This window comes from Ursus maritimus, unplaced genomic scaffold, assembly GCF_017311325.1.
Source record: "Ursus maritimus isolate PB19 unplaced genomic scaffold, ASM1731132v1 scaffold_26, whole genome shotgun sequence".
NCBI classification, from domain to species: Eukaryota; Metazoa; Chordata; class Mammalia; order Carnivora; family Ursidae; genus Ursus; species Ursus maritimus.
Window position 1 is genome coordinate 25,187,127 of NW_024425119.1, and position 16,161 is coordinate 25,203,287.

The 16,161-nt window shown below is 36.1% G+C and overlaps 1 protein-coding gene across 3 annotated transcripts in view; it reads left to right on the forward strand.

Moving 5' to 3' along the window:
- Window positions 1-16,161, forward strand: part of ARNTL2 (aryl hydrocarbon receptor nuclear translocator like 2) — a 113,319-nt gene that overhangs the window by 38,017 nt on the left and 59,141 nt on the right. For all 3 annotated transcript variants that reach the window (XR_005837887.1, XM_040642273.1, XM_040642274.1), the window contains exons 2-3: window positions 6,266-6,416; window positions 7,910-8,011. Coding sequence is in view for 2 of the 3 variants with exons in the window: in XM_040642273.1 (XP_040498207.1) it covers window positions 6,266-6,416; window positions 7,910-8,011 (253 nt within the window). In the remaining variant the exon portion in view is untranslated. The remainder of the gene's footprint in view (window positions 1-6,265; window positions 6,417-7,909; window positions 8,012-16,161) is intronic.

Sequence of the window (16,161 nt, forward strand, 5' to 3'; positions counted from 1 at the left end):
GTATTATAATAGCATCGTATGATGACACATGTTAGCTATACTTAGGGGGAGCATAGCATGACCTATAGAGATGTTGAATTACTATGTTGTACACCTGAAACTAATGTAACATTGTGTGTCAACTATATGTAAATAAACTTTTTTTAAAGTAGGAAAATATAGAAATGTATTAATAAAGTGTTATTTTTCTGGGAAAAAAATAACACGTATTATCTTCACCACTGAGAAGTGATATCCTGATGAAGAAAGGCAATATTAAAATATTGAAGCATATACCTTCAAAATGAGTTATATAAGAGCAAAATTATCTTTCAATTCCTAACACATGGTGTCATCTTCTAAATAAGTATATGTGGAGGCTGAAAGTACATTGGGAGGTTAAAAATGAAATCTTCACTCTTTAAATTATGAGTCATCTTCTAAGAAAGTAAAATCTACTACATGATGGCTGAATTGTTTCCAAAGAACAGATCTTTTCATCCAGAACTAAGTAGTCCCACTAACCCATATTTTCCTTTTGTTTACAGAAAGCCCTCTGCTTTGAATACACTTCGGCTGACATAGCAAACTTGAACTTGATGGAACATAGCTAATTATGGGGCAATACTCCCCCACTCATTAGGGAGCATACAAATAAAGACCCTTAGACCTTTAGGTTTTGATTTTGTGAAAAGAACATTATTTTGCAGCCTAACGATGGTCCATTTCTTATTTTAAAGGTTAGGAGGTAGGTTTGAAATGCAGAGATCATGCTTCCCAGAATGAGAGGCAAAAAACATCTTTATTATTGTTTTGAACTTATGTGAGGGAAGCAGGGTGCTTCAGTATGTTGGAGGATTGGAGGTGGGTTGAGTGGGGTCTAGTATTAAATACACCAAGGTGAACTCTGGTTCAGTGTTGGTGAATTTTTCCTATTGATTTGTCATTTATTGTAAGAAACTCCCCACATTTTTCTGTGGCGACAGATGGTGCTCTGCCAGTCAAAGTCCATTGGAATGAAGTCTGGAAGCTGAGATCGTAGTTAACTTCATGTGGTATCTGGTGATCCTGAATCATTCCCATTAAGAGAGTCCAAGCCTAGAAGTCTTCAAATACCATAACTCAGAAATTTAATTCCCAAGTGGCCAAAAATCATTGATAAAATTATTCTCCCCAGTTCTTTATTGTGAAATGTACTGTAACTTACTGAAGATTGTAAAATGTATATGTGTAGTTTAAAGAATTAAAAAAAATATCGGGGCGCCTGAGTAGCGCAGTCATTAAGCGTCTGCCTTCGGCTCAGGGCGTGATCCTGGCGTTCGGGGATCGAGCCCCACATCAGGCTCCTCCTCTGGGAGCCTGCTTCTTCCTCTCCCACTCCCCCTGCTTGTGTTCCCTCTCTCGCTGGCTGTCTCTCTGTCAAGTAAATAAATAAAATCTTTTTAAAAAAAATCTGTGAACTCACACCAGGGTTAAGAAGTAGAACATGAATTCCTTAGACGCCTGTGCGTGTCCTTCACTGATTGCATACAGCTGCACCTTTTCTTCTCCCAAAGGGAATTCTGACTTTTGTGTTAACTGTTCCTTTACTTTTCTGTATAGTGTGGCAACCTCTGTAGATATTGCTAAAAAATATTGATTAGTTTTACTTATTTTTGAACTTTATATAAATTTTTTTTAAAAATGTGCTGTGGGGCGCCTGGGTGGCTCAGGTGGTTAAGCCTTGGACTGTTGATTTCTGCTGTGGTCATGATCTTGGGGTGGTGAGATGGAGCCCCATGTCGGGCTGCACTGGGCATGGAGCCTGTCTAGGATTCTGTCTCTCCCTCTGCCCCTTCTGCTGCCTTTTTTTTTTTTTAATTAAAAATAAAAGTGCTGTATGTTTTTAGCTATGACTTTTCCCCCCAGAATTACTAGTTTGAGATTCATCCATGTTGGTATCAGTACGTCATTCATTGTTACTGCCATTAGTATTTCATTTAGTAAATAAACGATCCATTGAAGGAGATTTAGTTTCCGGTTTTCTCAGGTTTTTATTTTTGCTGTTCAGTTACAAGCAGTGCTGATAATGCATTTCTTGTACATGTCTCCTAACATGCGTGGCATTTTTCCATGTACCTAGGCCTGGAATGCTGAATCATATGTTATATGGCATATTCACCTTTATTAGGTAATACAGAAATGGCTTCCAACGTGGTTGTAACAATTTATGTTCCCACCGGCAAAGCATAAAACTTGCCATTCCTTCACATCTTCACTTATGTTTGGTGTCCTCAAACTTTTCCGTTGTAGCCGTGGGATGGGTGTATCGCTACAGCTTACTTTGGATCTTCCTAATTGCTAATGAGATTGAGTATCTTTTCATTTGTGTATTGACAACTGGAATTCTTTTATGAAGAGCCCGTTAGTCTTTTATCCATTTTTCTGTTGGGTTGTTGGTCTTTTCCTTATTGATGCAAAGGCATTCCTTATACAGTCTAGGTAGTAACCCTTTGTTTATATGTGTGACAAATATCATTTCCCAGTTTGTGACTTGTGATTTCATGTTCTTTATGGTATCTTTTAGTCAACATTAACTTAATTTTAAAATGATTGAGCTGATCCATCTTTCCTTTATCACTCTTTTTATGTTGTGGAAAGTTCTTTCTCCATCAATAAAATAAAGATAGTCTCTCTCCTCTACAGTCTTCTCTGTTACATTTCTTTCTTTTTTTTTTTTTTTTTAAAGATTGTATTTATTTATTCGACAGAGATAGAGACAGCCAGCAAGAGAGGGAACACAAGCAGGGGGAGTGGGAGAGGAAGAAGCAGGCTCCCAGCAGAGGAGCCCGATGTGGGGCTCGATCCCATAACGCCGGGATCACGCCCTGAGCCAAAGGCAGACGCTTAACCGCTGTGCCACCCAGGTGCCCCTTCTCTGTTACATTTCTACCTTTTACATTTAGATCTTCATTCCGGCTGGAATTGGTTTCTATATTTGGTTTATGGTAGGGGGTCCAGTTTTATTCTTTTCCATAGAGAAAACCAGTTGGCCCAGGGCCAATTAATGAAAAGCTATTTTCCCCACATTGATCTGAAATTCCATGTCAGACATTTCGCAGATGTCCATTTATACATGTCTGGGCCCCCTCTGCTTTTCCTTTGGTTTGTCTCTCCCCACACCAATACCACACTGTCTTAATTACTGTGCCTTTATAATGTCTTGATATCTGATAGAGCAAGTGGTCTCATCTTTCCTTTGCTATTTATGACCCATTGCACTTCCATATACATTTTATATTGTTTGTGAAGTTCAACCAGAAAAAACAATTTTTTTGAGAGGAATGGAAGTACACATCTATTTTAGGAAAATTGACATCTTTATGATATTGAGGCCTCTATTCCATAAGCAATGGTATATCTTTCCATTTGCTTGGACCTTTTTAAAAAATGTTTAAATAAATTTTCATAATTTTCTTCATAAAGATCTTATACAGTTTTATTTGATTTATTCTTTAAATACTCTATATTTTTTTAGATTATTGTAAATTGTGTCTTCTTAAATATCATTTTCTTAGTGTTTGTTACTGGTGAATAGAAAAGCAATTGATTTTTATATATTGATTTTATATACAGCCAACTTGCTACACTTTCTAATTTTAATAATTTGTTGATTATTTGGGGTTTTCTATATTATTTCTCAGTAATAGCAATTTTCTTCCTTCCCAATTCTTTTTTTTTTTATAAAGATTTTTAAATTTATTTATTGGACAGAGAGAGACACAGCAAGAAAGGGAACACCAGCAGGGCTAGTGGGAGAGCTGAGCAGGGAGCCTGATGCGGGCCTCGATCCCAGTACCCTGGGATCATGACCTGAGCTGAAGGCAGACGCTTAACGACTGAGCCACCCAGGCGCCCCTTCCTTCCCAATTGTTATATCTCATATTTCTTTTTCTTTCTTACTCCACTGACAAGTCTTCTACTCTAGTGTTGTAAAGGGGTAGTAATAAATGGTGTCCTTGGTGCTGATTTTAAAGAGAATGCTTTCAACATTTCTTCATAAATATTTTTGTATCTATTGAGATGATCACATTTTTCCATTAATTATAAATTATATTCATTGATTTACTGATATCAAACCAGTCTTGCACTCCTGGAATAAAACTATCTTGGTCATGATGGGTGATTCTTTTTATACATTTCTGAATTTTGCTAATATTGTGTTAAGATTTTTGTATCTTCATTCATAAATGAGATAGGCCTATAGTTTTCTTTCATTGTACTGCCATGGTCAGGTTTTAATTTCAAAATTATGAAAGCGTCATAAAAGGTTGGGGGCCAATGTATTCCTTCTTTTTCTGTATATTGGAATAGTTGTGTAAAAAAGAATATAGTGATATTCAGGTCTTTATTTTTGCTTCAGTTTTTGTTAAAATTCTCTAGGAATTTTTTCATTCATCTAAAATTTCAAATATTTAGAATGTTCATGAAATTTTTACTGTCTTTGAAATCTCTAGAACAACTAAAATTATGATCCTATGTTCTTTAATATTTATTTATGTCCTCTTTTTTCCTTAAAAAATCTTGCCATAGAGTTACTAGAGTTTCCAGTGTTTTAGAAGAATCTATATTTAGCTTTTTGATCTGCACTTGTTTGCGTTGTATTTCAATACGTCTGTTATTAATGATTTCATTTCTTTGAATTCTTTGGATTTTTTTTACTGATCTTTTTCTAATTTCTTAAAATACAGGTTAAAATTTTCCTCTACATAATGCTTTCACTATCTCCACACATTTTAATGTATAATATTTTTTTATTATTTATTTCTAAATATAATCTTATGTTTGAATTCTGTTTTGAATGAGTTATTTGTGTATTTTTTAATTTTTAAAGATATAAGGATTTTCTAATTATCTTTTTGTTACTGTTGTCTAGCACAATTACATTGAGTCAGTAAATGTTTGATGTAGCATATCATTCTTTTGAAACTGTTAAGACTTACTTGCTTTTGTCCAGCATATTGTCAATTTTTATAAATGCTCCCTGGGTGCCCCCAAACAAACACTGGATTTTGAAGCTGCTAGGAGTAGTGGTCTATGTATGTCTATTACACCGAGCTTGTCCATTATATGGATCAAATTTCCTCTATCCTTGTTTTCGAATGTTTGATCTGTCAGTTACTGCTAGAGATGTGTTAAAAATTTCCCACTGTTGTAGATTTGTTGCATTCTCTTTGTTAATACTTCTTATATATTTTCAATGTATTTTGTAAGTTACAGATGATTTTAAACTTGTTATATCCATTTTGATATGAGAAATACAGTTATTCAGGGAGGCTCACTTTTGGGCTATAGGTTATTTTTAGTTCAGTGATTCTGATTTTTATATTTTATAAAACATTTAATAAACCACACTTTATACAAAAAGGATTTTATTAACTTATTTAGCAATTTAGGGTTAAAAATATTCACATCCCTTGATGCTATTCTGAGATGCCATCTAAATGAAATAACCAGTAGATTAAAAGCTTTGTGTACCACAATACATATTTGTGGTGGTTGAAACATAGATTTATAACAACAGGAGAATGTTTAAGTAGCAGGGCAACCGGGTGGCTCAGTCACTTAAGCAACCGACTCTTGATTTCAGCTCAGGTCATGATCTCAGGGTCGTAAGATCGAGCTCCTCGTCACATTCCACACCAAGTGGGGAGTCTGCTTGGGATTCTTTCTCTCTCTCTCTCTCCCTCTGCTCCTCCCCCCTTCTTGCATGTGAGCACTCTCTCTCTCAATAAATAAATTTTAAAAATCTTTTTAAAAAGAATGTTTAAGTAGTTAAGACACATCTACATGATGGTATATTATAGTCATTAGAATCATTTATAAAGAATTTGTAATAGCACAAAATTATCACAGTGATTTGTAAATGAAGTAGAATATACTTTACGCTATAATTTCAATTACCTTAATGACAACCGTGGAAAAAATTCTAAAGGGAAATATCTCTAAATAGTAACATCAGTTGGTGACATTTGATTTCCCCCTTCCTTTCTATTATTTGTGTTTTCCCTATTTTCTGCAATTCTTTTACAGTTAAATGGGGGAAATAAGCTTAAAAATATGGACTCACAAATACATTTCTAACTAGTATTTGAGTTTACATAGTTTGTCTTTCATTCTGTTATGTTGTTATTGATATTTTTAAAATATCAAGATAGAAAAACCACCTAAAACGTGTGATAGGGATATGTGTAAAGTAAAAGTCAGTGTTAAAAATAGATGTCCTATTGTGCTTTCTCTCTCACAGACAGAAAACTGAGAGAAGAGAACCAGTTCATTTCTCCTGTGGTTTCCAGTCATATGAGCCTGTGGACAAAACCAACAACTATTGGATCCCTCAGCCCACACGTGGTAGAGTTCCCAAGAAAACGAAAAGGAAGTGATTCAGACCCATCCCGGTAAGTGAATTTATTCCTCTAACCCCATGAAATCTTTCATTCTAAGGAAAAAAAGGAAAGATTACTTTTTAAATCATTGATGATTTTCAGTTACACGGTAACATTTGGATAGGGACAAGTATTTATCCATCCAGCTGCCACCTGTCACCGATCTTTAACTTTCCAATCCAACTTTGAAGCTTATTAGATATCTGGGGGTGGGGGTTGGCACAGCTGGAGTCTGAAAGACATAAGAGCATAAGGTTAATTTGTTTAACATTTATGGTCACAGTAAGATACTTAACCTTCCTAATTGAATTGCTTAACCATGAGGAGAACATCTTCCTGCGTGTTTCCCTTACAATAATAAATAATGTTGCTTCCTACCTTATCCATCATTTATATAATAACCAACCCTTGGTCTCTGTGGCCAGTTAAATCATAAAACTCTTGTTTCCATGTTTATTAAGCCGAGTAGATAATAAAGTCAGTGTTGAGGATACTTGCTATCTCCTTGTTTATTTTTATTGCTTAATGCAGCTTGTATCCCCAAATACTCTTTACTAAACTTCCCAAAGCTAGGATTTGTATGGTGAAAATGATAAGGCAAAGTAAATGCTACGATCTAGAGTACTCCATCTTAGGCTGGTACTTTACATAAATGAGAAAGTTGATGATAGGTCTCCATGAATGAAGGGAAGAATTTTGAGTAGGGGGACAAGATGAGGACATACGGAAACAAGCTAGCTCTTTTTAAGCCTGTTCTTCTCAGTATGCTTTCTGATTATCTAAAACTCCCAAGACAGCAGAATCCGTGTTATTCAAATGCAAGTACCAATGCTCTTCTCAAGCCACGTATGAATGACTTGAAGGTTATCTACTGTTTTGGGTTGTCTGTATTCTCTTAGACTCTTCTATAAATGCGAATGATCATAAATAACTACAACTGACCAAGTGACTGTCTAGAACTGTTTACTGTTTTTCATCCTAAATTATCAGTTTGTGGTCACCACTCGCTCAGCTCAAGCTTCAAGTGATTCAGAATCATAAGCACCATTGCTCTTTCTTAGTATCTAAAGGAGATTGTGGCTGTCGAAGTGGAGCAGTGAGTAATAGACGTAACAGTTTTGTGCCACAAAGGGGGCGTGGTCGAGACCTCACAGTGGTGTGGGGAGTGAATGGGCAAGTGGGGTCAGTGGTGGGGGAAGTAATAGAAACTCGCAAAGTACTGGCAGATAATGATTTTTTTGGCAGAAGACAACAGTGAAGATTAGCCAGTTGCCCACAGTTTAGAAAATGAAGAAGCCAGGATGCTGAAATATCAAGTGGCTTGCCTAACATTGCACAACTAGTCAAAATGCCTGATTGTTAGTGTGGTACTTTCTTCATTACGCCCTGCTTCCTGTCTCTCTGCCGCTGGACAGGGTAGGGGACTTCGGGCACATGAGGATAACCATGTTGTCCATTTCCCAGCATGTATGGGTAGAAGTGACCCAAGACCTCCTTCCTTCCAGGTCAGGAATCATGACAGAAAAAGTGGTGGAAAAGCTCTCTCAGAATCCTTTTACCTATCTTCTTTCAACAAGGATAGAAATATCAGCATCCAGTGGCAGCAGGTAAGTTCTGGACTTCGATTTGACATAATTCCTGCTTGAAGAAGGAGTATAATGGCAGTAGACAGAGAGTATATACCCCACTGATTTGTTCATTCTCTACCTGAGAGCTTCTCCATTCTACCCCAATCCTTCCTTCATTCCACCATTTTCCATTCCTCTAAGGAAATGGTGGATGTCAAAGTACTTTATGGGTTTTACAAAGTACTGATTTTATAGCAGCCTTCCCAGAGACTCAGGGCATGAAAGCCAGTCAGTAGACATGAAGTTGATTCCATTGTTGGAGCCCCAGAATATTGGGTATTTTTAAACAAAGAAGAATGTATGAGAATGTTTACCATTTCTGCAGCACTCTTGGTTTTGAATGGAGAGCTGATTCTTTTAAAAGGGTCATGGGTGAAGATTCCCTGGAATGTAATCATTAAATATTTCTTGAGTACCTAGTATGTGATACCCAGTAGACTAAGAGGGAGAAATACAGATAAGACATAAGAAACATGTACAAATGAGAAAGATACAGATAATTATTACACATTATGATAACCGTCATAATACATACCCCAGGTACCGTGGCAATGAAGACAGTTGGGCATTTAAATAAGATTGAGATTAGGAGGGAAGGACAGCTTCCTGCAGGGGTTGACTTAAGCTAAGTTTTGTGGTTTGTTTGGTTTTTTTTAAGATTTTATTTATTTAGTTGACAGAGAGACAGCCAGCGAGAGAGGGAACACAAGCAGGGGGAGTGGGAGAGGAAGAAGCAGGCTCTGAGTGGTGCAGGGAGTCTGATGCGGGGCTCAATCCCAGGACCCTGCGATCATGACCTGAGCCGAAGGCAGATGCTTAACGACTGAGCCACTCAGGCGCCCCAACTTAAGCTGAGTTTTATATGAAGAATGGAAGTGAGCCGTTCAGAGCAGGAGTAGAGGAGGTATTTTAGGTAGAAGGAAGAACTGTGTAGAGGCCTAGGGCATGAAATATGAAACAACACTGCTAATCAGGAAACAAGTGGCTGGCACAATAGCGCAGGGGCGTACACAGAGGTGGGTGAGCTATGACGCTTGGGAGATGAACGTGGACTAGGTCAAAAATATCTGTTGAAATTATCTTGCATGCAATTAGGAAAATAGGATCTTAAGCATGAGAGGACTTGTCAGATTACATTTAAACAAAAATTGTGGGCCTTTGGACTTTTTTAATTTGGTAAAATATATATATAACATAAAAATTGCCATTTCAACCATTTTTTAACGTCTAGTTCAGTGGCATTAGTTACAGTCACAATGTTGTACAACCATTACTACTGCCTGTTTCCAAAACATTTTTATTACCCCAACTAGAAACTCTGTATGCATTAAATAATGTTTCGTACCTTGTTTCCTTCAGTCCCTGGTAACCTCTAGCCTACTTTCTAGCTCTATGATTTTGCCTATTCTAGATATTTTATATAAGTAGAGTCATGCAATGTTTGTCCTTTTGTGTCTGGCTTATTTCACTTAGCATTATATTTTCAGATTTCCTGTATGTTATAGCATATATCAGAAATTTATTCTTTTTTATGGCTAATATTCCCTTCTATGTAGATACCACATTTTTTAACAATGTTACTTACATTAATATCAGATGTACAACATAGTCAACGTCGCTATACATTATACTATGCTTACCACATAAGCTACAGTCTGTCACCATACACTGCTATTACAATATCATTGACAATATTCCCTATGCTGTGCCTTTTATTCCCATGACTTATTCATTCTATAAGTGGAAGCCCGGATCTCCCACACCCCTTCACCCATTTGCCCATCCCCCACCCTCCTTCCCTCTGGCAACCATTAATTCTCTGTATTTATAGGTCTGACCCTGCTTTTAGTTTATTCATTTGTTTTTTAGATGCCACATGAGTGAAATCATGGTATTTGTCTTTCACAGTCAGACATTTTCACTTAGCTTAATATCCTCTGGGTCCTTCCATGTTGCAAATGGCAAGATCTCATCTTTTATGTGGCTGTGTAATATTCGTGCATGTACGTGTGTGTGTACTACTTTTTTATCCATTCGTCTATTGATGGACACTCAGGTTGCTTCTATATCTCGGCTATTATAAATAATGTTGCAATAAACATAGGGGTGCATGTATCTTTTTGAATTAGTGTTTTGGTTTTATTGGGTAAATACCCAGTAGTGGAATTCTTGGATCATATGGTATTTCTGTTTTTAAATTTTTTGAGAACCTTCCATACTGCTCTCCACAGTGGCTGTACTAATTTACATTCCCACCACAGTGCATGAGGGTTCCATTTTCTGTACATCCTCTCCAACACTTGTTATTTCTCATTTGTTTTTAGTTATTCTGACAGATGAAAAGTGTTATCTTGTGGTTTTGATTTGCATTTCCCTGATGATTAATGATTAGCATCTTTCCTTGTGTCTGTTGGCCATCTGTATGTCTTTGGAAAAATGTCTTTTCAGGTCCTCTGCCCATTTTTAAATCAGACTGTTTATTTTTGGGGTGTTAAGTTGTAGCAGTTCTTTTTTATTTTGGATATTAACCCCTTATTAGATATGGAATTTGCAAATATCTTCTCCCATTTAGGTTGCCTTGTTATATTGAAGCTGCACAACAGCTTTTTATTTTGATGTAGGTCCAGTAGTTTATTTTTGCTTTTGTTTCCCTTGTCTTAGGAGATGTATCTAGAAAAATATTGTTACAGCCAATGGCAGAGAAATTACTGCCTGAATTCTCTTCTAGAATTTTTATGGTTTCCGTTCTCGCATATAGGTCTTTCATCCATTTTGAGTTTATTTTTGTGAATGGTGTTAGAAAGCATTCCAGTTTTCCCAGCACCATTTGTTGAAGAGATTTTCTTTTGCCCATTACATATTCTTGCCTCCTTTGTCATAGATTAATTGACCTTATAATGGTGGGTTTATTTCTGGGCTCTTTATTCTATCCATTGATCTATGTGTCTGTTTTTGTGCCCGTACCATACTGTTTTGATTACTGTAGCTTTGTAGTGTATCTTGAAATCTGGAACTGTGATACCTTCAGTTTTGTTCTTTTTCAAGATTGCTTTGGCTATTTGGAGTCTTTTGTGGTTCCATACCAGTTGTAGGATTGTTTGTTTTAGTTCTGAAAAATGCTGTTGGTATGTTGATAGGGATTGTGTTGAATTTTTACGTTGCCTTGGACAGAATGGACATTTAAAAAAAAATTTTAGATTCAATTAGCCAACATATAATACATCATTAGTTTTTGATGTAGTGTTCAATGATTCATTGGTTGCGTATAACAATATTCTTTACTTCCATGAACATGGAATGTCTTTCCATTTATTTGTGTCATCTTTAGTTTCTTTTCATCAGTGTTTTAGTTTTCAGAGCATGGGTCTCTTACCTCCTTGGTTAAGTTTATTCCTAGATATTTTAGTCTTTTTGGTGCAATTGCAAATGGGATTGTTCACATAAAATCTTTCTGCTAGTTTATAACAAACTAGTGTATAAAAATGCAGTGGATTTCAGTATATTAATTTTGTATCCTGCAACTTTACTGAATTTATTAGTTTTAATAGTTTTTTGATGGAGGCTTTAGGGTTTTCTATATGTAAAATCATGTCATCTACAAATAGTGACAGTTTCACTTCTTCCTTACTGATATGATTGCCTCTTATTTCTTTTTCTAGTCTGATTGCTGTGACTAGGACTTCCAATATCATCTTGAATAAAAGTGGTGAGTGGACATCCTTGTGTTGTCCCTGGTCTTAGAGGAAAATCTCTTAGCCCTTCACCACTGAGTATGATGTTGACTTTGATTTTTTCATATATGGCCCATATTATGTCGAGGTATGTTCCTTCTAAACCCACTTTGTTGAGAGTTTTTATCATGAATGGAAGTTGAATTTTGTCAAATGCTTTTTCTGAATCTATTGAGAAGATCATGATTTTTTTAAAAAGATTTATTTATTTTAGAGATAGAGATTGAGAGCATGAGGGGGAGGGGCAGAGTGAGAGAGAGACAAGAAGAGTCCCCACTGAGCAGGGATCCCTACATGGGGTTTGATCCCAGGACCCTGAGATCATGCCCTGAGCTGAAACCAAGAGTTGGATGCTTAACTGACTGAGCCACCCAGGTGCCCTGAGAAGATCATATGATTTTTATTCTTCGTTTTGTTGTTATGTATCATGTTGGTTGATTTGCAAATATTGACCCATCCTTGAATCCCCAGAATAAATCCTGTTTGATCATGGTGAATGATCTTTTTAGTGTATTGTCGAATGTGGTTTGCTAATATTTTGTTAAGGATTTTTACATCTATGCTCATCAGAGATATTGGCTTATAGTTGGGGTTTTTTTGTGGTGTCTTTGCCTGGTTTTGGTATCAGGATAATGCTGGCCTCATAGAATGTATTTGGAAGACTTTGTTCTATTTTTTGGAATAGATTGAGGAGAATAGGTATTAACTCTTTAAGTGTTTAGAATTCACCTGTGAATCCATCGGGTCCTGCTTTTTTTTTTTTTTTTTTTTTTTAAGAGAGAGAGTGTGAGTGGGTTATGGGGGGGTGGGGTGGAGATGGAGAGAGAGAATCCTAAGCAGGCTCCATGCTCAGCAAAGAACTCGATATGGGGCTCAATCTCACATTTTTTTTTAATTACCAATTCAATTTCAGTACTAGTAATTGGTCTGTTCAGATGTTCTGTTTTTTCCTGATTCAGTTTTAGAAGACTGTATGTTTCTAGGAATTTATCCATTTCTTGTAGCTTGCCCAATTTTTGTAGTATTTTCTTATAATCCTTCCATATTTCTGTGGTGTTCTTATTTTTCCTCTTTGTTTCTAATTTTATTTATTTGGGTCCTTTCTCTTTTTATTCCTTGATGAGTCTGGCTAAGGGTTTATCAATTTTGTTTATCTTTTCAAATAACCAGCTCTTGGTTTTCTTGATTTTTTTCTTTTTATTTTTTTAGTCTACATCATTACATCATTTATTTCTGCTCTGATCTTTATTATTTCCTTCCTTCTACTCATCTTGGGCTTTGTTTCTCTTTTGCTAGTTCTTTTAGATGTATGGTTAGATTGTTTGAGCTTTTTTCTTGGTTTGTTTCCTTTTTTTTTTTTTTTTTTTTTTTTTTTTTTTTTTTGAGGTAGGCCTGTATTGCTATGTATTTCCCTCCTGGAAATGCTTTTGCCATGTTCCAAAGATTTTGGACTATTGTATTTTCATTTTTCTCTCTTTCTTAATTTTCTCTTTGATTTCTTTGTTGACCTATTGTTATTTTGCTTCCATGTGTTTGTGGGTTTTTTAGGTTTTTTTTGGTGATTGATTTCTAGTTTCATGTAGTTGTGGTTAGAAAAGATGCATGGCATGGATTTCAATTTTCTTAAATTTATTGAGACTTGTTTTATGGCCTCACAAGTGATCTATTCTGCAGAATGTTTCATGTGCACTTAAAAAGAATGTGTATTCTAAGGAAATTCAAATCAAAACCACACTGAGATACCACCTTACGCCAGTTAGAATGGCAAAAATAGACAAGGCAAGAAACAACAATTGTTGGAGAGGATGTGGAGAAAGGGGATCCCTCCTACATTGTTGGTGGGAATGCAAGTTGGTACAGCCACTCTGGAAAACCGTGTGGAGGTCCCTTAAAAAGTTAAAAATTGAGCTACCCTATGACCCAGCCATTGCACTACTGGGTGTTTACCCCAAAGATACAGACGTAGTGAAGAGAAGGGCCATATGCACCCCAATGTTCATAGCAGCAATGTCCACAATAGCTAAATCGTGGAAGGAGCCAAGATGCCCTGCAACAGATGACTGGATTAAGAAGTTGTGGTCCATATATACAATGGAATATTACTCAGCAATCAGAAAGAATGAGTTCTCAACATTTGCTACAACATGGACGGCACTGGAGGAGATAATGCTTAGTGAAATAAGTCAAGCAGAGAAAGACAACTATCATATGATTTCTCTCATCTATGGAACATAAGAACTAGAATGATCAGTAGGGGAAGAAAGGGATAAAGAAAGGGGGGGTAATCAGAAGGGGGAATGAAACATGAGAGACTATGGACTATGAGAAACAAACTGAGGGCTACAGAGGGGAGGGGGGTGGGGGAATGGGATAGACCGGTGATGGGTAGTAAGGAGGGCACATATTGCATGGTGCACTGGGTGTTATACACAACTAATGAATCATCGAGCCTTACATCGAAAACCGGGGATGTACTGTATGTGACTAACATAATATAATAAAAAATCATTATTAAAAAAAAAAAAAGAAAAAAAAAAAAGAATGTGTATTCTGTTATTTTTAGATGGAATGTTCTGTATATATGTGTTAAGTCCATCTGGTCTAATGTGTTGTTCAAAGCCATGGTTTCCTTATTGATTTTCTGCCTGGATGAAATACCCATTGATGTCATCATTGTATTACCGTCAGTTTCTCTATATTCATTAATGTTTGCATTATGTATTTAGGTGCTCCTATATTAGATGCATGGATATTTACAATTGTTCTGTACTCTTGTTGGATGGATCCCTTTATCATTATGTAATGGCTTTCTTTGACTCTTGTTACAGTCTTCGTTTTAAAGTCTATTTTGTCTGATACAAGTATTCTTACCCCAGATTTTTTTTTTTTTACCCCACTTTCATTTGCATGGAATATTTTTTTCTATCATTTTGCTTTCAATCTATATGTGTCTTTAGGTCTGAGGTAAGTCTTTTGTAGAGCATTTGTTTTTACCCGTTCTGCCACCCTATGTCTTTTGATTAAAGCATTTAGGCCATTTATATTTAAAGTAATTATTGGTAGGTATGTACTTATTGCCATTTCGTTATTTTTTTTATGGTTGTTTTTGTAGTTCTTCTCTTGCTCCCTTTCTTTGTGATTGATGAGTTTCTGTAGCATTATGTTTGGCTTTTTTTTTTTTCCTTTTTTTTGTGTCTATTATAGGTTTTGGGTTTGTGGTACCATGAGGTTCATATACAACATCCTAAGTACATAGCACTCTTTTTAAGTTGGTGGTCATTTAAGTTCAAACACATCCTAAAACAAAAACAAAACACACCTTATTTCACCCTTTCCTTCATGTTTTATGTATATGCTGTCATATTTTGTATCTTTATTCATAATTTTCTAACATCTAATTATGGCCATTTCTTTTCCACTTAAAGAGGTACCTTTAACATTTCTTGTAAGGCTAGTTTAGTGGTAATAAAATCATTTTGGGGGGAACTTCAATTCTGAATGATGCCCTTGCCAGGTAGAGTATTTTTGGCTATAGGTTTTTTCCATCAGTACCTTGAACATATCATGCGACTTTCTTTTGGCCTGCAAAGTTTCTGCTGAAAACTCAGCTGATAGCCTTACAGGGTTTTTCTTGTAGGTAACTGTTTGCTTCTCTCTTGCTGCCTTTGAAAGTCTCTCTTTATATATTTATTTTTAAAGTAGGCTCTGTGCCCAGTGTAGGGCTTGAACTCACGACCCTGAGATCAAAAGTTGCATGCTGTACTGACCGAGCCAGCCAGGTGCCCCCAAAGTCTCTCTTTAACCTTTGACATTTTAATTATGTGTGTTGGTTTGGACCTCCTTGGGTTCATCTTGCTTAGAACTCTGTGCTTCTTGGACCTAGATATCTATTTCCTTCCCTATGTTAGGGAAGTTTTCAGCTATTACTTCTTCAAATAAGTTTTTTTCCCTTTCTCTCTTGCTGCTTCTTCTAGGTCCCCCATAGTGAAAATATTTTTTCACTTGATGCTGTCCAAGAGATCCTTTAATCAACCTTCATTTGTTTATTATTTTCTCTTTTTGTTGTTCAGCTTGTGTGCTTTTCATTAGCCTGTCTTCCAGATTGCTGGTATATTCTGCATCCTCTAATCTACTGCTATTTCTCTCTCATGTATTTTTTTATTTCAGTTACTGTATTCTTCAACTCTGATTGGTTCTTTTTTTACATTTTTTTATCTCTTTATTGAAGGTCTCACTGAGTTTATTCACTCTTCTCTCCAGCCCAGTGACCATCTTTATGATCATTACTTCAAATTCTTTATCAGGCATATTGTTTATCTCCATTTCATTTAGCTCCTTTTTCTGAGGTTTTGTCTTGTTCTTTCTTTTGGAGCATATTTCTCTGTCTCCCCATTTTGC